This window comes from Erigeron canadensis, chromosome 3 (assembly GCF_010389155.1).
Source record: "Erigeron canadensis isolate Cc75 chromosome 3, C_canadensis_v1, whole genome shotgun sequence".
Classification (NCBI taxonomy): Eukaryota; Viridiplantae; Streptophyta; class Magnoliopsida; order Asterales; family Asteraceae; genus Erigeron; species Erigeron canadensis.
The window spans coordinates 6408114-6430956 of NC_057763.1; the positions used below are offsets into that span (position 1 = coordinate 6408114).

General features: G+C 38.3%; 2 protein-coding genes across 2 annotated transcripts; both read left to right on the forward strand.

The window, feature by feature from the left end:
- Positions 1–18078: 18078 nt before the first annotated feature.
- On the forward strand, positions 18079–19086 carry LOC122591433. The gene is made up of 2 exons (XM_043763702.1): positions 18079–18151; positions 18677–19086. Exons 1-2 carry the CDS (start codon positions 18079–18081, stop codon positions 19084–19086), a joined length of 483 nt encoding a protein of 160 aa, XP_043619637.1.
- A 986-nt stretch (positions 19087–20072) lies between these two features.
- On the forward strand, positions 20073–21302 carry LOC122591434. The gene has a single exon (XM_043763703.1). It carries the CDS (start codon positions 20073–20075, stop codon positions 21300–21302), a length of 1230 nt encoding a protein of 409 aa, XP_043619638.1.
- Positions 21303–22843: the final 1541 nt, after the last annotated feature.

Here is a 22843-nt window from a genome sequence, read left to right on the forward strand (position 1 = left end):
TCTCAACAGCATAAGGGTCAAAGAACTCAGAAGTGATCATGACACTGAGTTTAGAAACCACACTTTTGAAACTTTTGTGCTGATCAAGGGATCTCACAAAACTTCTCTTCCACTAGAACTCCTAAGCAAAATGGTGTTGCTAAAAGGAGAAATAGAACTCTTATAGAGGCAGCACGTACTATGCTCAGTGAGTCCTCTCTTCCCAGTAGATTTTGGGCTGAAGTAGTCAACACGGCTTGTCACACTCAAAATCGATGTCTCATTGTTAAAAGACATGACAAGACAGCATATGAAGTGTTAAGAGGAAAGAAACCTCAAATCAAATACTTCCATGTATTTGGCTGTCTTGTCTTTATTCTTAATAATAAGGATCATTTAGGCAAATTTGATCCTAAAGCTGATGATGGTTACTTTGTTGGATACTCTTCCATTAGCAAAGCTTTTAGAGTATTTAATACTCGACTTCAAAAAGTGGATGAATCCATTCATGTCACTTTTGATGAAAGCTCATCTGCTCTTAAAGATATCCAGTCATCTTCTACTGAGAAGATCTTCAATGAGTTCACTGATCCTCCTACGGAAGATGCTGACTCATTTGTTGATGCTTATTGCTCGTCCTCTTGATCAACAACATACTGAGAACAGTTCAGCAGATCCTGAGCTGGAGCAAGTTGCGGCTCATATCTATACGATTGAGCTAGTTGAGCCTATCTTAAGGTCAATCCATGCTGCATCAGCCAAACCTAGATCATTGGCTGATGATGTGAAAGCTAATGACTCTGCTGATGATGAGTTTCATGATGCTTCAGCTAACACTGAAGACATGGAGTCTGCTGATGACCACATCATTGATAACTCAAATCAGTCAAATGGCTCCAGCGATCAAACTCCTCTTGATCCTTCAATTACCATTGATTTCTCCTCATATTCTTCTCCGGCTGATCCCATACAAATGTCTTCCGCTGCCACTCTAGGTTCATCAAGTGTCCCATCACTTAAGTGGACTTCAAGTCACCCTGCTCACCAAATTATTGGTGATCCTCAGTAGGGCATTGTGACTAGATCAGCAACTAGAAACACATGTCTATATGTCAATTTCCTGTCAATGATTACTCCTAAGAATATTGGAGAGGCCATGGTTGACCCATCTTGGGTTGCAGCCATGCAAGAAGAACTAACATAATTCCAAAGACAGCATGTCTGGTTCTTAGTTCCTCTTCCTCCTGGCAAAGAACCCATTGGAAATAAATGGGTTTATAGGAATAAAATGGACGAAGATGGTGTTGTTATACGCAACAAGGCTAGGTTAGTAGCTCAAGGTTACCTTCAAGAAGAAGGTGTCGACTATGACGAAACCTTTGCTCCAGTGGCTAGACTTGAAGCAATACGCTTATTCCTGGCACATACTGCTTATCGAAACTTCACTGTATATCAAATGGATGTCAAGAGTGCTTTCCTAAATGGAAATCTCGAAGAAGAAGTTTATGTGGAGCAGCCACCTGGTTTTGAAGATCTAACCAAGCCAAACCACGTCTATCGTCTTTATAAAGCATTATATGGTCTTAAACAAGCTCCCAGAGCTTGGTATGACACTCTTTCTGAATTTCTTCTTTCTCATGAGTTTCAGCGAGGATCTATAGACAGCACCCTCTTTATCTATAGAAAGGGTGCTCATGTTCACTATGTGCAAATATATGTCGATGACATCATATTTGGATCCTCCAGCAAGAAACTTTGCAATAAGTTTAGCTCACTAATGTCTTCTCACTTTGAAATGAGTATGATGGGTGAGCTAACCTTCTTCCTTGGTCTACAAATTCGTCAGCTTACTGATGGCATCTTTATAAACCAAGAAAAATATATACGAGACATACTGGCCAAATTTGATATGTCTAATATCACCACAAAGCCTACTCCCATGTCTCCTCCAAACAATCTCCATGCTGACCTTGATGGTGAGCATGTGAACCCCACTTTCTATCGTGGGATGATTGGCTCACTGATGTATCTCACAGCGAGTCGTCCAGACATTATGTTTGCTACTTGTCTTTGTGCAAGGTATCAAGCATCACCCAGGGAATCTCATCTTCTCGCTATCAAGCGTATCTTAAATATCTCAAAGGAACTTCCTCTCTAGGTCTTTGGTATCCCAAGGATTCTAACTTTGACTTAGTTGCATACTCTGATTCTGACTATGCTGGTTGCATGTTAGATAGGAAAAGTACCAGTTGTGGATCTCAACTGTTGGGGGGAAGGCTGACTAGTTGGTCTAGTAAGAAACAGCATACAGTTTCCATCTTCACTGCTGAAGCAGGGTATGTGTCAGCAACAAGTTGTTGTGCACAAGTCCTTTGGATGAAGAACCAACTTGCTGACTATGACCTAGATTTTTCTAAAATCCCCATCATGTGTGATAACATTAGTGCTATTGCTACCAAACATAATCCTGTTCAGCATTCCAAAACTAAGCATATTGACATAAGGTATCACTTCATTCGTGATCATGTCATGAAAGGGGATGTTGAAATATACTTCATCCCCACTGATGATCAACTCGCTGATATATTCACTAAACCACTAGATGAAAAGCGATTCAAAGATCTCGTCAGCAGGTTGGGAATGCTAAATGGTGATCCTACAAGTTCAGCAACATGATCACTCATGTTTTGCTGCCCATCCTCCTCTTATGAAGATGAGCAGCGACTTTTAAGTCAAAATCATAAGCGAGCTCTTCCTTTTACTCGCTGATCCCTGTTGCTTTGGGAAAAAGCAAAATAAAGGCAATAGAAAGCCAAAAGTTTCCATCCAGTCCACAGCAAACGGCTGTGGTAACGACACATAAAATCCGTTGATCCCTGATGCTTTGGGAAAAGCATAATAAAAGTAATAGGGTGCTCAAAGTCCCTATCTAGTCCAGCAGCAAACGGCTGCTGGTAAAGACATCTAAAATCCATTGATCCCTGATGCCTTGGGAAAAAGCATAATAAAAGTAATAGGGTGCTGAAAGTCACTATCTAGTCCAGCAGCAAACGGCTGCTGTAAAGACATCTACAATCCGTTGATCCCTGATGCTTTGGGAAAAAGCATAATAAAAGTAATAGGATGCTGAAAGTCCCTATCTAGTCCAGCAGCAAACGGCTGCTGGTAAAGACATCTAAAATCCGTTGATGGCTGACAATTTGCCAAAAATTGTTTAATGCCATCAGCATCCACTCCTTTTCCTTGTGGTGCTGATTAAAACTTGGTAACCATTCCTTTTTAATGAAATAAACTCTTCAGTGGATACCTCAATTTATTTGAGTGTATTCCACTACGTATTTTGTTAATATTTTATTATATATATCTCAAACGGTTACCTCGATTTTCTCCTAAATGGACAACTTGTACACTGTACGTGTCGTATGAACTCGAGTACAGTTGAAATCGTGGTTCATATAGCCACATCATACCTCTCTCATACGTACATACATACATTGTCCTATAATTTTAAAATAATATTTTTATGCTACGTATGAAAGAGAGTACATGTGACGACTCACTTTTTTGCAATTATGGGGCCCATATCCATGCCATATATATTCACAATCCCTTCCATATTCCACCTTTTACGTTCAGTTCTTCTTCTCTATCAATTTCAAATATCTCCTATCATTCAAACTTCTCTTTCAAAATATTTCAAACATCTCTTGATCTTTCCAATCATCTCTAAAACTTCCCAAATGGCTTCTTCTTCTCAACAAGAAATCATTCCAACATATCTCATCTCTGAGAAATATGATCCAGAAGGGATCCCCTCCTCTAATCTTGTTTCATTCCAGGCCTCTAAACTCATTATAAAGGCCAACAACTATCTTGGTTCTCCTAGTATCCCAGAAAATGTAGAGGGATACTTCTCCATGTTAGACTTCATCAAGGGGTGTGACGTCAGAAGGACGATTTACAGAGATCCTAAGGAAATGCCTCTTCATCTCCTAAGAGAGTTTTGGTAGACTTGTGACTATGACAAGGTCAATGATGTCATCACTGGATCGGTGATGAAGGGTGAACACAATATCTATTACTGTTGACTCGTTGAGGTGTGCCCTTCGTCTTCCTCAACAATCTACTGAGCGTCCGTTTGTTGGGCTGGTATCCACCCAAGTATGGAAGGAATGGCTGGTAACCATTGGATATGGCACTAATGTTGAACCTGTACAAGCTGTGCACAGCAACCCCCAAAAGAAGTTCTTGCCAGGGGTGTGGAGGTTGCTGTTCACTCATGTAATACAATGTCTTGGTGGCAACAGTGGATCATTTGATCAAGCCACTGCTGGTCAGATGCAGATGATATATGCAATGGCAAATGGTCGATTCCTTGACTTTGCCAGTGTCATTTTTGAAGATCTTAAAGGGAAAGTAACCATCAAGAATAGATCAAGTTCAGTGTCATTTGCAAGATTTCTATCACTGATCTTTAAACAGGAACTAAAGGAGAAGTACGTGCCTCCTGGTGCTCAATACATGTTGTCTCCCAGAATTGCCAATACTGTATATAAGACTCCAGCATGCGATCCAGAACAATTTTAAGCAAGATTCGCTGAGCTTACTCCAGCAATGAATCAGGTACTGATCACTGTTTTTCCTGAACAATATGCACCAAACCCCTCTGGAGCTGGTGTGCTGGTAATCCCCCCAGCAGCCTCCAAAGCTCACAAGAAACCCAAAAAATTAAGGAAATTAAAAATTCTTTCTTCTTCCACTTCACCTCCTGCTGCTGTCCCAACACAGCAACAGCGAGTACCAAAGGGTCCAACCACTAAGGTTAGGAAGTCCTCACGATCCAAGGACATTAGAAACCCAGCTAGCCAATCAGCAGTCTCCCAACAGACTGCTGACGAGAATATGGGAAACCGTCAGCAGCCACCTCAAACTTCTGTAGGCGAGGTTGGTGTGGAACATGGGTCACCCCAGCCCACTAGAGTTGAGTCAACCACTACTATGATTCCCCCTTCTTCTTCTCAACCCTATGAGTCGCTGACAACAACCATATTACAGGTGTTGCTAGAGTCAGCAAATTCTACGGCTGATAATGAGTTGGTGCAACAACACACTGACTCTGAGGCACCCGGTTCCCCTGACCCTTTAAATTTTTCAGTTGAAGCAAGAGCTGGTATTCAAGATGTTGAGAATATGGTGGTGGGGTCTGGTGCTTATGAGGTCTTAAACGAATAAGAAAATGTGATTACTGAAGGTGCTGAAGATAAATTGGTCGAAAGTGTTGTGGAAAGTGGTGGTTTTGATGTTGGTGATGATGTTGAGTTTGATGATGAAGAGAGTGATCTTGAGCTGGATGATTTTATGGTTGAAGATTTCCAGCTGGATTTCTCCACCCAGGCTGATGTACTAGTTAGTGATATGGAGGAGGATGCTGATAAGGAAACTGCTGCTGATGATAGTGCAGCAGTCACTAAAATTTTTGAAGATGTCGCTGCTGACACTCACACTGAAATTGTTGATATAGCACCACAAGCAGCCACTTCAGAATAAGTAGATGTACAAGCACTGGGCATGCCCTCCTTTGGCATGCCTTCTTCGTTCTCTAGTGCTTTCGGGTGTACCTCTGGCAAGCCTGCTGATGTTCCATTAACTGCCAAAGAGTTGGGACTTTCCTTCAATACCAACTCCGCTGATAGGCTTGCCAGAATTGAAGAAAACCTTAATGATCTCACCAAGGCTGCTTCTATTGCAATTAAATTGAAAGATGTTGAAGACGATGCCTTGGTGAATACACTAAAAAGCTGGTACCTCATGCAGAAAGAAAACTCTGCCAGCATCGATAAGATCAAAGACAAATCTATCTCTATGGCTGCTGATCAAACTAAGCTGCGCATATTTTCTTCTGCTATTAGAAGAGATCAGCAGGCCATCCGGGGAGTGACTCGATCGCTGTATAGAACTGGTAATGACACCAGAATGCTTGCAAAAAAGGCATCCTCTAGCAGTAAAGCTGCTGCTGTTGAGGTTAAGAAACTTGCTGACCTGGTGTCTCCCCTTATCACCCAGGTTGAGAACAATTCTAAAGCAATCAGTGCCTTTGAAACACAAATGGCCAGTCTTCCTCCTCCTCAAGTCTCGTTCACTGAGGAAGATCGTAAGTGCCAACAGAAGCTAGAGGCCGAAGTTGGGGAAATCAAGAACTTGCTCACCCAACTTCTCAACAAGAAAGATGCTCCGACAGCAACTGTGGAAGTTGTTATTAATAATACAACCTCCAAGGGGGAGAAAGTTGATGCTGTCATCTTGGATCTTGTCTCTGAAGCAGTAAAAAAGGCAGTGGGTAATATGTTTGAAGAAACTGCTGACAAGGTCCTTGATAAAGATGATAATAATGCTATAGCCACTGAAACAACAAATGAAGAAAGAGCATTAGTGGCTGTAGAAGGAACAAGTCCCCCTGCTGAAGTTGAGAGGGAGACAGGTGCAAATGCTGAGGGGAGCAGTCATTGGCAATGAGTGATGCTCCTCAGGATCAAAATGTGCTTAATGAAGAAGAGGAAGCAACTCTTCAAACATTAAAAGCAGGATGGGAAGCCGCTCGCATTCAAGAAATGGAGACGGATAAATCTAGAGAGATTCTCCCTATCTTTCATCCTCGCTATGTTGCAAATGCTCAAGTTACTCAGATAACTAAAGCTGGAAGGCAGCAGCTTGTAGAAGCTGGCGTTCTCAGCAGACCATCCTCCTCACTAACTGCTCAAAACGTATCAATCACTTCCCCGGCAGGCAATCAATTTCAGGTGATCGATGTTCTCTCTCTTACTGCCGAGGGAAAAACTCAAGAAGAGGCACTGGAAGAGCTTGACAAAATAAAATTGAACCAGGAAAATGAAAAGAAAAATCTGCAATTCATTTCCCAGTTGGCCCTCTTCGAGAAGGATCAGATGGATGCTGAACAGAAGATGCTGCTGACCACTGGTGGGCCTCAAGCTCTCTATAGACAAAAACAAGCTGATGTAAAGCAACGATTGAAAGAGAAAAAAGAGAGGTTTGAGAGCGAGAAGGCCAAGTGGATAAAGATCATGAATGATAGAAAGAGGAAGGAAAGAATAACTGCTGTTGAAGTTCACAAAGCAGCTTTGGTAACCAAATCAAATCTGAAGTTCGTAAGAGAAGGGGACACTGCGCCAACAAGAATTGAAGATGTGAAGATCACCAACCTTGGAGCGTCAGAATGGTTTGAAATTTATATGCTGATAAAGAACAAAAAGGCTGCCAGTTATGTACACCTTCAGAAGATGCTGAAAGAATATTTTGATAAAGCTCTGAAGTTTGAAACAAAGTTTAAGGCAGACCTCCCATTGCTGAGAGCTGTCTTTGGGACCCCAGCAGCTGTTACCTTGTCAGCAGGCAAGCGTGTACCTAAAAGGAAACATGCTGAAAGACTCTTGCTTGCTGACCTTCCTCCTATCCCCACTGATGCTGGTCTGAACATGAAGCTACCTCCCAGAGCTTTCTTTGAAGAAGGAAGAGTTCTTGAACAACCTGCTGGCATCTTCTTCAACAACTTTCAAAATGATGAACTCTTCTTCCGCATTGCTGAAATGGAAAAGGCATCCACGGGATTTCTGATTGGCCTCAGGAAAAGGTTTGTCAGAGTGTCGAGTGCCAGATCGGTCATCAGCATGATAGATGAGGAGCTGACTAAGCCTCATAGAAGAGATGATCCGGTGCTGAGGATAGCCAAGCAAGAAGAAGCTTTTGAAATAGAAGCAGCAATGGCCTCAAATGTCTTTAACATTTAATGTATATTAACATTTTTTTTCATGAAATAAAGACATTTTTCTCTTCCCTCATTTGTATGTCTTGAGTACTTTCATTTAGCAAGTCTCCTCAGCAAATAGGGGGAGATTGTTAAGTCTGGGATTCGCTGAAGAAGACTTGCTCGCTGACGTGTGTCGTCAGCAAGTATTTAGCAAGTCATCAGCAGGTGAAGTGACCTCTTCAGCAAGTTGAATGCTCCAACATGGTGGTCATGGCGGGAAGAATTCAAATCAAATGAAGACAAGAAGTCACATGGTGGTTAACCAACTGTAATTTGCCTTGAATGGCAAAGGTACATGTTGGGACCAAAGCAAGGGTTCTCTCTCTCATACCCGATTTGGTATAGAAGACAAGGGCACATGATTCAAGTACCATGAGCCAATTGGATGTCGACAACCACCATCAAAGAAGGCTGTGTTGCCCTAATTCTTCCTCTATATAAAGCAACACAGCCGCATTATATCAAGTGTGTTAGTCACCTTGAAAGTGTGTGTCACTTGTAATTGTTTAAGTTTTTAGTGTGTCTAGACTTAGCAATTACCTCTGTTCTTTTGTATTCTTGTAAGTCAAGTGTGTAAGATCAACCATGTATTCATCGTTTAATCAATGATACATATGATTATTCTTGCATTGATGTACTACAATTGAACTTGATATTGTTCTTGTTATTCACTTGTTTATTTACTTTCTTGTCTAATTTAAATATAACATAAGTTGTGCATTCTTGGACCATCAAAGTGTGCTAGTCATATAATCAATCCAAAAAGGATTTACCTATCTAATCATTCAAAACACATTTCAAAATTTAAAAGTGTTTACCAAAGGGAACATAGTTTAATTACTAATATGATTAAATCCTATATGACAAAGCAATTAAACTATAAGGACAAGCAATCAAAAGTTCAAAAAGTCTCAAAATTCACCCGGCTTTTTCCTATTTACCTCTCCCCCCATACTTGAGTTGTACAATGCCCCCATTGCACAATGAACTAAAGACAATCTATGGAAAATAGGTAAAAGCAAAAATAAAAGAAAGAAAAGATCTCGAGAACTTGCCGGACGTTGGTAAATGTTTGTATGCCCAGTCGAATCGTCAAAAATGAATGGGCGCTGAACTTACTGCCATGATATGCACATGAATTGCTCCTTTCCAATATCATCACGATGACTCAATGCCCACGGAATCCGGCACCACCATCGACCACAATCATAATCATAACAAAACTCAAGAGGAGGGAAAATAGAATCCACACCATCTCCTCCAGCACGACCATCACCCTCGGAAAAGAAATCTCCACCCAGAACAATGTTTGGAGTACCCATAGTAGATCGACCCCCAGCCTCGTCTCCTACCGGTGTAGAGTAATTAAAGAAATCTCCCCCATAACGTGGAGCACCAGTGTACATCCCGTATCTAGTAGGCTGAGTGGTAGGATCAAACTCAGGAGGCTGGTAATCATACGCCTCCGGCTGATAGCCCTGCGAAGGAAAAAGATAATCAAAAGTACCCTGACTAGGGGGTATAATCTCTGAAGGAGTATAAGTGGGGAGCTCGGGTCGATCATCCTCATTTAAATGCCCGTATTGTTGCCCGTGTTGTTGTTCATACTGTTGCTGCCACATGGGACGAAAGTGCTCTTGCTGATCCAAAACTCTACCAAGCATACTATTAACCGTCCTGGCATTATCAAGCAACATATCAATCGTACCCTACAAACCAAAAACTGCACCTGCAAAGAAGACAAATCAAAAGCAGATGATGATGAAGAAGATCCCCCCGCAAACTGAGGTGCACTAGTACCATCCTCTCTACGCCTTTTCCCAACCGGCCTCTGCTCCTCGGGCAAATCCCCCACAAAAACATCCCTACCATCCACCTCATATATCAACCCAAAGCCAATCAAATCATTCACCCCAAAATGACTACACGACACCGTAATCAAAGCTCTAGTATTCATACCCGTATCAAATCCCAACATCACATACACCTTACAAATAAAGTTTCTACAAACCAAAACCCGATCCTTATGCGAAGCAAGATACTTAGCTAACACATATGGTGTACAAGCAAAAGTAGTCAGGGACCCCTCATAAAACAATCTCATCAACCAAACATCGGTGAGCGAAACCTTCTCATTATGATCATTCCTAGCCAAGAAACAATAAGTGATCATACGGTGAATAACTTTCAAAATAGGTACCTGAATTTCTGATACCTTACTCACTGCCATAGCTAACTTACCACTCCCACCAATCTCAAACAAAAAATCCTTAGTCGTTTTATCATTCTCAAAACCAGTTACATCCTTATCATCCACTCCTTTATGCAAAAACTCATAAGTCTCCCAATGATTCAATTCCGCCCCCGAAACCATCCCGGATAAATATGCAAACTCAGGCACCGCGCAATGTCTTTGAATACCCCCTACCCGAAAATGAATTACTTTTCTTGTATAAAACTCTTCACGTTTCAAATTCGTATCAACCAATGGTGCTCAAAAACTCAAGACACCACCCACGAACCGGTGTCATATCACAACTAAAAATATTTTCCCACATCTTATACGTCTTTATTTCACCATTAGCATTCCTACTTTTGCAAGTCAACATTTTCAAAACAGGGTCTTTCAAATTCAATTTTTCAAAATCCGACCAACTAACAACCTTAGGTTCCATAACGTGTTTGTACCTCAAGTCTTGAAGCCAATTCAAATAATGCACACGTTCGTTTCCCGTCACCCCTGGAAAACGTAACCAATCATGTGGTTTAGTTGGGTGATTTTTAGCATTCAAAGTAAGCGAACTGTCCTTGTAACGGTAATGGTCATTCGGGTCCGGCTCGGTGAAATCATAACCTCTTTGAATCCCCGGAATAAATTCATCACTATTGGACTCCTCAACCTGTTTCCCCTTCTTGGCTTGTTTTGACTTACCGTACACCTCTGGACACTTCGGGACCTGCACATCTCAACAAAAAGCTATAAAACGAAAAATAAACATATCTTAAACTAAGAAAACAAAAATCTTTTTGGTTTTTTCGATTTTTCAAATGTTTTTGGACTTTTCAATATAAGAAACGAAAAATGAAAATAAAAACACACGGGTTGCCTCCCGAGAAGCGCTTAATTTATTAACGATTCGTTAGCTAGACTCATTCCCTAAATTTATCATGGTGGGGTCTTAAACGCCCCCACACTTAAAATTTCGGGCGATTTACGCGAATAAGGTGAAAAATATGTGAATCTTATCTTAATCATTACCCAGACCATTTCTTTCACCTTATAAAAATTAACTTTTAAGATGTCAAATTAGTTGTTTCTTTTTTATAATCCATCTTAAAAAGCCAACCTTTCATACGAACATACAAAATTTCCAAACTTTTGTTATGGCACGGAATATTCAAGTAATTAATATCAAGGCTTATATCCGTCCGTTCAAAAGAATCGGGAGCTAAAAGGTCCAGGGCTAGTTTAAATAATAAAAGATAATGCATGAAATTACAACTAGCCCTTAAACTAACTAAGTTAATGCATTCAAAATTATTTAAAGCATAAGAAATTAGAATGCTCTATGAATAACCCGACATAGGTTGCAAAACATCTTGACCCGTGTCATGATCTTCCTTATCTGGTTCCTTCTTTCGTGCCATGATCTTCATTAAAGATGTCAGCGGCATTGGCACTTCTACAAACAAATGAAAAGAAAGCATTTTAGTATATAATAAATCAATTAAATTCGAATGTTTACCTGAATGAGTGGGAATTAAATTCTCTTCGGCTTTCTTTGTTGGGATCATAGACTCCCCCACACTTAAAGTGTCGGGTGGTCTAAACTTGAAAAGTAAGAAACCCTCAAGCAGGACACTGGATTTCTCCCAAGTGACACTCCCGTATCTCCATTATTAGCTTCAATGACGGTTGGAAAATTCCTTAGGGTGGATACAAGCTTGCTTCCCATGGTTGGAGTAGTCACCATCTCTTCATCCCATATGATTTCAAGCTCTTCTTCCCATTCAGCTTCATCCCAGGCGATTTCACTTTGTTTTTCCAATTCCACATCAACACGATCACTTCCATGCTCATTGCTCGACTCGTATGGTTCCTTCCTATCCTTCAAAACAGGGTTAGTAGCTCCTGGAACACAAATAGAAATAGAAATCACCTCACCAGAAAGTGAAGTAAAATATTCCTCACAAACAATGTCATTAAAATCCTCAGCGCTCATGGAAGGTATCTCGTGTGTCTCAAAATCATGCTCCTCATCCACGTTATCCTCATGCTCATCGCTAATGGATAATAACTCGTGTGATTCCCATGTTTCGTCTTCTTCTGGTTGAGCATATTCTTCCATATACCTAAATATCTCATATGCATTCATCGAGGAGAATTCATCACCAAGTATTTCCCTTGTTTCATCATCCAAAGCACGACAATATATCAAAACAATTTGACGAATTTTAAGGTACTTGTCCAACTTATAAACTATTCCTTTTAACCTCAACCAAGCTTCCTCCTAAGTTTCATCAGAAAACTGCTCAAAGTACCGAAGCTCATCAGGATATTCTTTCTCGGATTTATAAGCTTGATATGCCATTGGTGATGCCAATCCTGCAAAACAGACACTAGCACAACCCGTGAAAAGCACCGATGAAAGAAAACTTTAACTAAATAAAATTAAAAAAAAAACTAATCTAACAAAGCAATTAACTCTCTTGTACGTGAATACAAGAAAGGATAAACTACGAAATCTCAAACTAAAGCTCTTAAATTAGTCCCCGGCAGCGGCGCCAAAACTTGATGTGTGAAAATCGAGTTAAATTTAAATACTAGAAATACTCCGAATCAAATACCACACACAATCGGGCAGTGGACCCGTCCGTATGCAATATAGACTAAAGTAAGTCTAGGTTCGTTTCACAGAGACTACAAAGAGCTAGCGAGTTTTAAGTAGCTAAAAAGAGTTTTGTTTTTAAAGACACCACGTCATCTTGATTTTTGTGTTGAAAAGTTAGTTGAATGAAAGAGTTAGAAATTCCGAGCAATTTATCGAAAAGAGAATTGTCGTATATCAAATAGGATTAAAAGATCATCCACTTCGACTCCATGACTCACTAGTAGCGCTCCTAGCTTATTACCCTATCCGACCCATTAACCAATCTTTCGACCCCTAAGTTCCGGTGACCACCTTCCCTATCAAGACCTACTAAATTGACGAATTTGTATTGTTATTGTAAACAATCTTGTATATCGATTTTACCAAACCGTTAACACTTTGAATTCTATTATCTATTGATGTTTATTGTCTTGTTACCACAAGTCAACACCTATTAATTGTACCCAATTAACTAGAACAATGTACTCCTAAACTTAGATACCTTTAAATCATTCATACATTATCAACAAAACAGTAGATAAGAGCACAAGAACTCAAAACATTAAGATTACGACAAAACGTTTAACAATTAATTTAAATTCAAAAGATTATGCAACCATTATTCAGTGTGTCACTTCATCTCAGTGGATGATGAAGTTATTTAGCTAGACATAAACATAAATAAGTCACAAATAGTAAAAGAAAGAGTAAACATCTTGTACCAAAGTGCGAAAGAGAATGAAAAGCTAAAGAAATCGATGTTTGAATGCCTTGAATCCTTCGAGCAACCCTTAGAACTTGGAGAACGTAAAAGCTGCTAAAAAGTGCCTCAAGAAACCCTAAAATCGACTGGAAGTGAAACTATCTCGAATGGGAGGGTTTTGGTCTTGTATTTATAGTGTTTCACAAAAGTCTTCACAAACCGACCTGGCCTTGTTTCCAAAAATATCTCTGCCCAATATGCGACGTACCACAGGGTTGGTGTGCCGCACCTCCCTGTTTTCTCACATCTTCCAACTCTCTGATCAAAATATGCTCCGCACCAACCTTCCAGGTGCGACGCACCAGCTCTATTTTCAGCCAAAACTTGTAATTTTCATTCCGTCTTCACTCGTACACATCCACGAACCATCCTAATGCATCTTTTAATCATCCGAAAGCCGTTTCTAACCATTTTACATGTTCTAAGCCTACAATCACTAACAATACCATCAAAGCATCGAATATACATGTAATTTGCACATAATTAAGCTTAAAACGTCTTAGAAACGATATGGGAATGTATATATAAATGGACATATCATCATGCTTCCTTCAAATTGGATGGAATGGGCACAGTTTCCATTTTTTCCAAATATAACGCGATGTGTTCTTGTGGATCAGCAGTTCCATCGTATGGCTTCATGTTTGGAACTTGGAATTTCTTTGGAATCTCCACATTTGCAATCCTATCTCCATATCTGTTGATGAGATAAGAGGCATCATTGACCTAAGGAATTGGATTGCAAAATCCAGGAACACTTGAGATCATGTCCTTAATTTTCTGGAATTCCCTCGCGATATATTCATTTGTTCCTTGTTCCTGTAATGGATTAGTGAAAGCAAATGGTCCAGAAAAATTATTAGCATTATGTAAACCTGCCCCCACAGTAGTAGATGTCCCAGCGGCCTGCGTGTTTTGCGGAATATTGCTCCCAAAATTCTGGGTTGCAGTTGGGATTGGCGTACTAAACGGCATAGATCTAGGAGGCACAGATGACGCTGGAGTTGAGAATAAATTTCTTGGAGTCATCGGTGGCCCATTTTCTGTAATCCTGGACTCCAATATTCTGAATTGTGTTTGAGTAAGTTCTTGATTTGCTTCAACAGTTTTAGTGGGTTTCTGCAAAATTTCAAACAAGTTAGGCATTTCTTCAATATTAAGATTTCTAGCAGCCTCTTTAGATTCGATATTAAAGGGTCTGGGTAGCCTTGTTCATTATAAAAGCTTGATCGTCTTGCTCTTCCTGTTTCAATGTTTTGAGGTTGACTTCCTGCAGGGACTTCATTAATAATGCTGAATTCATTTGTTTGATCAACAGGTCCCTTATCCTTGTTTTGAGTAGGACGAGTTGTGTTGTTCTTGCTTCTCCGATTGTAGTTATTTCCTACAGTATTACCAATCATAGAAGAGAAAACAACAGGAGTAGTTTGCGAAGAATTAGTTAGTTGGGTCGACATTATCGGAATTAATTTAGGAAAAATAGTTTTTCAAAATTTTGGATCTGAAATTCTTGATAATTGAAAGCACCTTTTGCCCCACGGTGGGTGCCAAATTGTTTTGATCAAAAATTACCTAAGATAATCTACGTTGAAGATTTAGATCAATTATGTAACCAAACTTTTGTTCGTGAGGTTGTGTACTTGTAAAATATGTTGAGTTTCAAAGATGCGTTTAATAAAAAGACTTTTATGAAAGACTATGTCGATTAAACAATAAACAAGGTGAAGAAATTCGCAAACTATGAATAGAAAACAGAATATAATGCAGATTATATTTAGATATGTAAGATAAATGCAAAGAACAAGTAAATAATGCGTAAAAAATAAAGAGTAAGGAGCAAGAACACCGATATTTGTTGACGAGGAAAAGCCCTTAATCCTTAGAGGATCGCCGGCATAAAAACCCCGTGAGGAAACAATCGTCTCTGCCTTTATTCTTTTATTAATGAATGTTAAAATGATTACAATGGTGGAATTCGGTTGATCGATGTATCTAAGTGTGAGAGCAAAGATGAGAGCAATGAAAGTAGTGTGTGAATACAAGTGCGCAGAGAATAATGAATGCCTATGATCGATCAACCTCATTCTATTTATAGTGTTTAAGATTAACTAACTATCCGATATTGTAGGGATCCTCCATATCTTCAATACTTGAACGTTGCTGAAGATCTTGCCTGGTCAAGTGAGAGTTGATGTATTTCTCCTCATGTTGAAATCAACTTGAAGTCCCATTATCTCGGTGGACTAAGTATTCTTTAGCATGTTGAAGAGTTTCCTCATGTGCGTCTTTGCTTTTATACCATTAGAGATATTTTCCCATGCTTGATATTGAATATCCTGGAATCTGCATAATTATCTCATATGGAAATAACAATAATATTTGTAAAGTAACGTTAGCAACGTATCAACAAGTATTCTGAATATTCAGCTATGTCAAGATCTTAGGCTTTCAAGATATAAGTACTTGAAATTTCAGGCATAACACTCTTCGAGTCAGGTTTCCTGGAAATTCATTTTTGAGGTTTACTAGGATCTGGCGTGGGTACATACCGCGATCCGATTGTTTTCCCACAAATTCCTTTTCTTCTTCCGTCATCTGTCTCGCATATGCATTCCCAAGCAGATTGATAGTTGGATCATGATTGTGTCTCCAGTCCTTTACAGTTACCCTCCAACTACCATCATACCCGGAGCAGCCTTCCAAAGTAAAGAGACAACCTATCTTGTTGGACCGCTTGGGTAGCCCAATTAACCTCTTATGGCGTGGTCCACCGTAGTGACATATTAGTATCACTTTATTGACCACCTTTAACGAGTTTTTGTTCGACTGTCGTCTGACTAGAACATAACCCAACTCCATTGCTGTTCTTTGAGCCCACTCCGTCAATTCTTCGACGGAAGCGAACGCCTCCTCGGTTTCTAAGTCTCCAGCTTCGCAGTCAAATTCACCGTCTGCATCAGGTGTCTCAAACACATCATCCGGCACTTCAATACGTACGTTTTCTGGGTCTACCCAAATATCCTCCAAACCATCCATCTGAAACAATTCAAGTAAACAAGTCAACATCTAGTTCAGTAACTATTGATGGTATCCATACTATATATATAATTACACATAAGTATAACAACTATATTTATATCCATAATATATATATATATATATATATATGTTTACGTAAGATACATATACAAATGTAGAAAAGAGTATGGACATATATTACTAATAGTATGGATATATATATTACTAATAGTTTTATACTATATATAAACATTTATATTATAAGTGTATGTACGGATATATATTGTAAAATGAAACCGAAATGTATGGATGGATACATACCCGAAGATAAAGACTTGCAGGAAACTGAAAGCGATAGAGCGAATGAAATTGCGTTGTATTCTGAAAAGGAAAGCGAATGAAATTGCATTGAAAATGAAAGCAAAAACGCATTTATATACAGAAAGTACATTGTGGATTTGCAGTGTGGTTTTGTCTTTATGCGACTATCCGCGGCGACGTCGACATCAACAGGGACTTTTACCGTTGACTATGACAGTCGACATCGACTTTTGTCTTATTCGACTTTTCGCAACGACTTTTCCTGGTCAGGTTACCCTTTTCTTGGTCGGATTACCCTCTGCCAAAAATCGATTCATATTACCCCAACAAAGAATCAGTTTTTCAAAGAACAAGAATATAATAAAATATTTACTTTGTTGTATCATCCTTGTCTCTTTTCAAAATCCATATTATTAAAGGGAAAAATCTAATGTAGAATTACAAAACATGACAAGACTATGAATAGGTTATATTATTATAAAAATAAAGTATCATACTACCTTTAAAACTTTCATTTCCGTAATAGGATAGAGACAAGAATCTGACTTTTTGCAAACACTTTCAAACAACACTTGGAGTTCTTATACAAAACATTTGGAAATTCAACTCCCATTCCCATACATGCATGTCACGAGCAAGAGAGAAAGAGATGAAGTTAATATGGGTATATATGCACAATTTGATTTTTATAAATCTATCTTTAACAATAGTTGCCTCAAGAAAATCCTTTGACCTTACAATAAGAAGAAACAGAAACCTTTATATAGCATTTCTTCATAAACCCTTTTGATGATGGAAAATCATTTGACAATATTACAAAGTAGTACACTTGGGTCAATAATTAAAATAAGCAAATGAAATAAAAAAAAAGTATATATATATACACACACACGTATATGCATATAAGTAAGAAAGTAAGTGACATGACTCTTGTACATTCATTGACATCACCAATCAAGTACTTATAATAAAACCTTCTCTAGAAATATATTTATAGATTATTTTTGGATGGTGATAACCCATAATATATAGATATGAAATAATGGAAGTTTTGCAAGAAAGAAAGCAATATGAACATATTGTGTTCATCCTTACCAAGGTTTGAGTGTTTAAAACCAAAGATTAAACACCCAATTAAGTAAGCAGCAACAAACGAGATGACCAAGAGATGCTTGAGGAAAAATGGTGTTTTTTGATGGGTCTTGAATATACTCGAAAATGATAAGAGTAAACTGATGGGTTTTGAGTTTAAAGGATAGAGATGGTGTTGTAGATGGTTTTGAGGTGGTTGGTCATTTTTTCCGATGACCGGCTGCGGCAGTGGAGTGGCCGCCGGAATTCTAAAGGGTGAAAGAGAAAGAGTGTTTTTGTTTGTTAGTAAGTTGATTTGTTTGTATGTGTTGGTGATAATGAAAGGTAGGGGGACCATTAACTTTATAGGGAATTTACATTTGAGTGGGTTTATTATTTGAGGGATGGATGAGCCGTAAATTCCAAAGCTTTTGGTTTAATTATTATTATTATTATTTTGGTTTTATGATGTAAGTAGTTGAACCTTTTTACTTAGTTACTTAATTTTATATTTGGTTATTATGACAATGTTTTTATAATATATGTACATAGTTGCATTTAGAGTATAAACTAACTAACATAACTACAATTTACCTTTATTTAAGTGGTTATAGTTATTTTCTATGTATGTGGAGTAATGCAACTAGTGTATGTGCAAGTTTAGTTACATAAATAATTTCTAAATACGTAATAAGTTTTAATATCATATAAGTCAAGCATATTTATACTTATATTTAATATATGCACATATTGTCATATATACTTATATCGTTGTAAAATGTCACGTGTATAAGTCAATGTTTTAAGTTTGACAGACCTGGAATTTTGCAGGATGTCACAAACATAAACTTTCATCTAGTACTTTTAAACCAACAACCCCATCTCCCATCCAAACTCACCGTAATGTAGCCACTGGCTACGCGATTGCACTAATGGACGTGACATTATGTAGTAAGACGTTACATGTTATTCATAAAGATGTGAAAAGATTGTTGAAGTGGTTGCAAGTTAATGAGATGTTGAAAGGTGTGATGAATGATGCTAATTTGGATGAGGGTGTGAAAGGTAGAGTGATTATGGAGGTGATCGAGAAGGCGAAATTACGGAAGCAAGTTGTGGCAATGGTTAAGATGTTGGTTAATAAGAATAAGTCTAGATTGGTTCAGCAAGTGATGGTTGCGTTTCAAAGAATTCATTTTGAGCTCAATACCAGTAGCAATTCAAGGATGATGGCTGTTTAATCATCCCTAATTTTAAAGTTGTTACAATTGATTAATATTGTTACATGACTTATGAATTTGTTTTGGCAAATATTAATATTGTTGTGTGTTTTATGGATTACTTAAAGCATGTTGACCTTTTTGATATGTGCATCTGGTTTTAAGAGACGCGTTTGTTGGAGGAACCTGATAGTATCCTAATCTGAATACATATGTGTATACAGTTATTATAAGTGTGTGAGTTACTTGAATTAAAGCATGTTGGCATTTTTGATATGTGTATAAAGTTATTATAAGTGTGAGTTTAGTGCTCCATATTACTTTCTTGATTGCAGTTGAACCTATTCATCGCAATTATTTATTTCGAAATCATAAAATATCCAATACCGCGATAGGTGACGGTGGCAAAAAAAAAAAAAGGATTTGAAAGTCTTATGGTGTTAGTTTTTCTCATTTTCTTATATTTTACTTGTATTATTATAGTGTGCTACACGTTTAGTTTGAACAGTAAGAAATTTTTCAAGACTAGTCTTCTTATTCAAAGTTTTAGTTACAAAACAATAATGAAACATCAATATAACCAATACCTCATTATTACCTTGTGTTATGGGTAAAATTTCGGGTGTCAATATATTGACGGTCCAAGATCTTGACGTCCCAGGATCTTGACATAGTATGATATTCTGATTACTTATTAATACTTTGCTAACGATATGTTTCAAATATTGATGTTATTTCCATGAGAGATAAGCATGCAGGTTCTGGAATATTCGATATATGACTAAGGAAAATACATCTAACGGTAAAAAGAAGATTATACACATGGAATAAATCTTCAACACGCAAAGAAGACTTGGTCTGCCAAGATAATCGGACTTCAAGTTGATTTTAGCATGAAGAGAATATCTTCAACGTCCACAAGATCTGTCAAGATACGCTCCAACGTTTAACAATCGAAGACCTGGAAGATCCCTACAACTTCGGATAGTTAGTTAGATCCTAAGTTTATGACTAGATTTACTAAAGAATCTCTTAATATTCCTAAATTAGATATGTTAACTGCTATACAAGCTTTGCAGAGAGGTCTCCACAAAGGATCCAAACTTCAGGAGGATCTTATAATGACGCCATGCAGAAATCTGGATGAGGCTAAAGCAAGGGCGGCAAGATTTATAAGACTTGAAGAAAATGAGCTAACATCTTCAAAACTGGAGGCTTTATCGTATGACCGTCCAAATAGGAAAGCAGAAACTCCAGTGTTTAAGCCAAGGAACAAACCCTACACAAGACATGTTGATAACCAAGTGAATGCGGTCGAAGAAGATGATGGGGTTGAATATCCTGCCCTTTTAACATATTGTTTCTCGGTAATGGCGCTCAGAGATCTTGGAGACAAAGTGAGATGGCCACAAAAGAAAAGTGATTCTTATTTCAAAAAGAAGGATCCTAGCCAATGGTGCGCTTATCATGAAGATTTTGGCCATCTTACTGAAGATTGCAAGATGTTGAGAAATGAGATTTTTACTCTTCTGGCCAAAGGATATCTTAAGGAACTTCTCGGAAGGAAGAAAGCTAAGGATCTTGAAGGCGTAGAATTTGCAAGGCCTAATTCAACTCAAAAAGCAGATTCTCCACCTCTAGACGCAAGAGTAATTAACACTATTTCTGCTAAGAGATTTGCAAAACAAAGCAAAACAGAAAAAGGAGAAAAAGGCGTTAAAAAAGCTTCAATTTCAGATGCTGATATTGTCTCTTTTGAAGACGATGACTTCGATGACATACTGGAGCCTCATCATGACGGTCTGGTCGTTACTCTCTTTATTGCTAACCATTATGTTCACAGGATCTTGATAGATAATGGAAGCTCAGTAAATATAATCAAGCTGGAGACCCTGAGAAGAATGGACATTTCTGAAGACAATATCATTAGCAAAGCCTTTCCACTAATTGGATTCAGTGGCGAAACCAAATATACCGTTGGTGAAATTAAGCTACCAGTACATGTTGGAGGGGTAAATTCCATGCAGAAATTTTGTATGGTCGATACTCTTCCGAGCTGCAATATCATTTTGGGAAGGCCATGGATTCATGAAATGAAGGCAGTGCTATCAACATATCACCAATGTGTTAAGATGCCAACACCTTGGGGAGTGATCACTGTTAAAGGAGATCAACAAGAAGCTAAGGAGTGCTATAAATCCACCATGAAGTCAGTCTCAAAGCCAACTTCACAATAGCAATTACAAAAAAGGATCTTCGATGTCGATGAACCAGAGGAGCAAGATGTTAAAGAAGTCATTCTAATTCCTGAAGATCCTAATATTAAAGTATTGTTAGGCGCAAAGATCTCTAAAGATTTGGAGGTCAAACTCACTGATTTCCTCAAAAGAAGAATGAAGACTTTTGTTTGGAAGAAAGAAGATATGACTGGAATATCTAGAGACGTGATTACACACAAGCTTGGAATTGATAAAAGTTTTAAGCCAATTCAACGGAAAAGAAGAAAATTCGCTCCAGAAAGAAATGCAATTATCCAAGAAGATGTGGAGAGATTATTAAAGGCAAATATGATTAGGGAAGTAAAATTTCCTGAATGACTAGCGAATGTGGTGCTGGTGCAAAAGAAAAATGGAAAATGGAGAGTTTGTGTGGACTTCACTGATCTCAACAAAGCCTACCCAAAAGATCCATTTTCACTGCCACATATTGATGCAATGGTAGATGCAACTTCTGGACATGACATGCTCACATTTATGGATGCTTCTTCTGGATTTCAGCAAATTCAGATGGAACCTGAAGATTAGGAAGCTACCGTTTTTATGACTCTGATAGGTATTTATTGTTATATTGCTATGCCTTTTGGTCTTAAAAATGCAGGTGCAACATATCAGAGGTTGGTTAATATGATGTTCAGAGACCAACTGGGGGATACGATGGAAGTCTATATAGACGATATGGTGGTGAAGTCAAAGAAAGCTGAAGATCACTTGAAAGATCTTGAAGTGGCCTTCAACATCCAGGATAAATACAACATGAAGTTAAATCCTGCAAAATGCAATTTTGGAGTAGGAGCTGGAAAGTTTCTAGGATATATGGTCACTAAAAGAGGAATAGAAGCAAGTCCTGAACAAATCAAGGCTATCTTGAACCTAAAATCTCCATCAAATGCTAAAGACGTTCAAAGGTTAACGGGAAGATTGGCAGCTTTGAACAGAATTATATCAAGATCTTCTGATAGGTGCAAAGAATTTTATGACATCTTGAAGAAGAATAAAAGGTTTGAATGGGGATAAAGACAGGAAGAAGCTTTCCAAGAATTGAAAAAATATCTTTCTACTCCACCATTGATGGTTAAGCTTGAAGATGGTGAGTCTTTATATCTTTACATGGCGGTATCATCAAATGCAGTAAGTGTCGTCTTGGTAAAGGAAGAAGAAGGTAAACAACATCCTATTTAGTATGTAAGTAAAAGTTTAATTGATGCGGAAACCAGGTACTCTCATCTCGAAAAACATTTACTTGCATTAGTTATGGCATCTACTAAGCTTAGACATTATTTCGAAACGCATGCTATACATGTCAAAACTATTACCCTATAAAATGTGCGCTTAGACAACCTGAAGTATCTGGTAGAATGGCTAAATGGTCTGTAAAGTTAAGTGCTTTTAATTTAATTTATGAACCTAGGACTGCTATAAAATCTCAAGCTTTAGCCGACTTTTGGCTGATTTTAGTACTGACTTACAACCTGAAGTAGACTTAGAAGTAAAAAAGTTAG

Coding starts and splice junctions, on each gene's coding strand:
- LOC122591433 (XM_043763702.1), top strand. CDS start 18,079: ATGACCGGCTGCGGCAGTGGAGTGGCCGCCGGAATTCTAAAGGGTGAA. Junction 18,152..18,676: donor AAGAGTGTTTTTGTTTGTTA/GTAAGTTGATTT, acceptor GGAATTTTGCAG/GATGTCACAAACATAAACTT.
- LOC122591434 (XM_043763703.1), top strand. CDS start 20,073: ATGACTAGATTTACTAAAGAATCTCTTAATATTCCTAAATTAGATATG.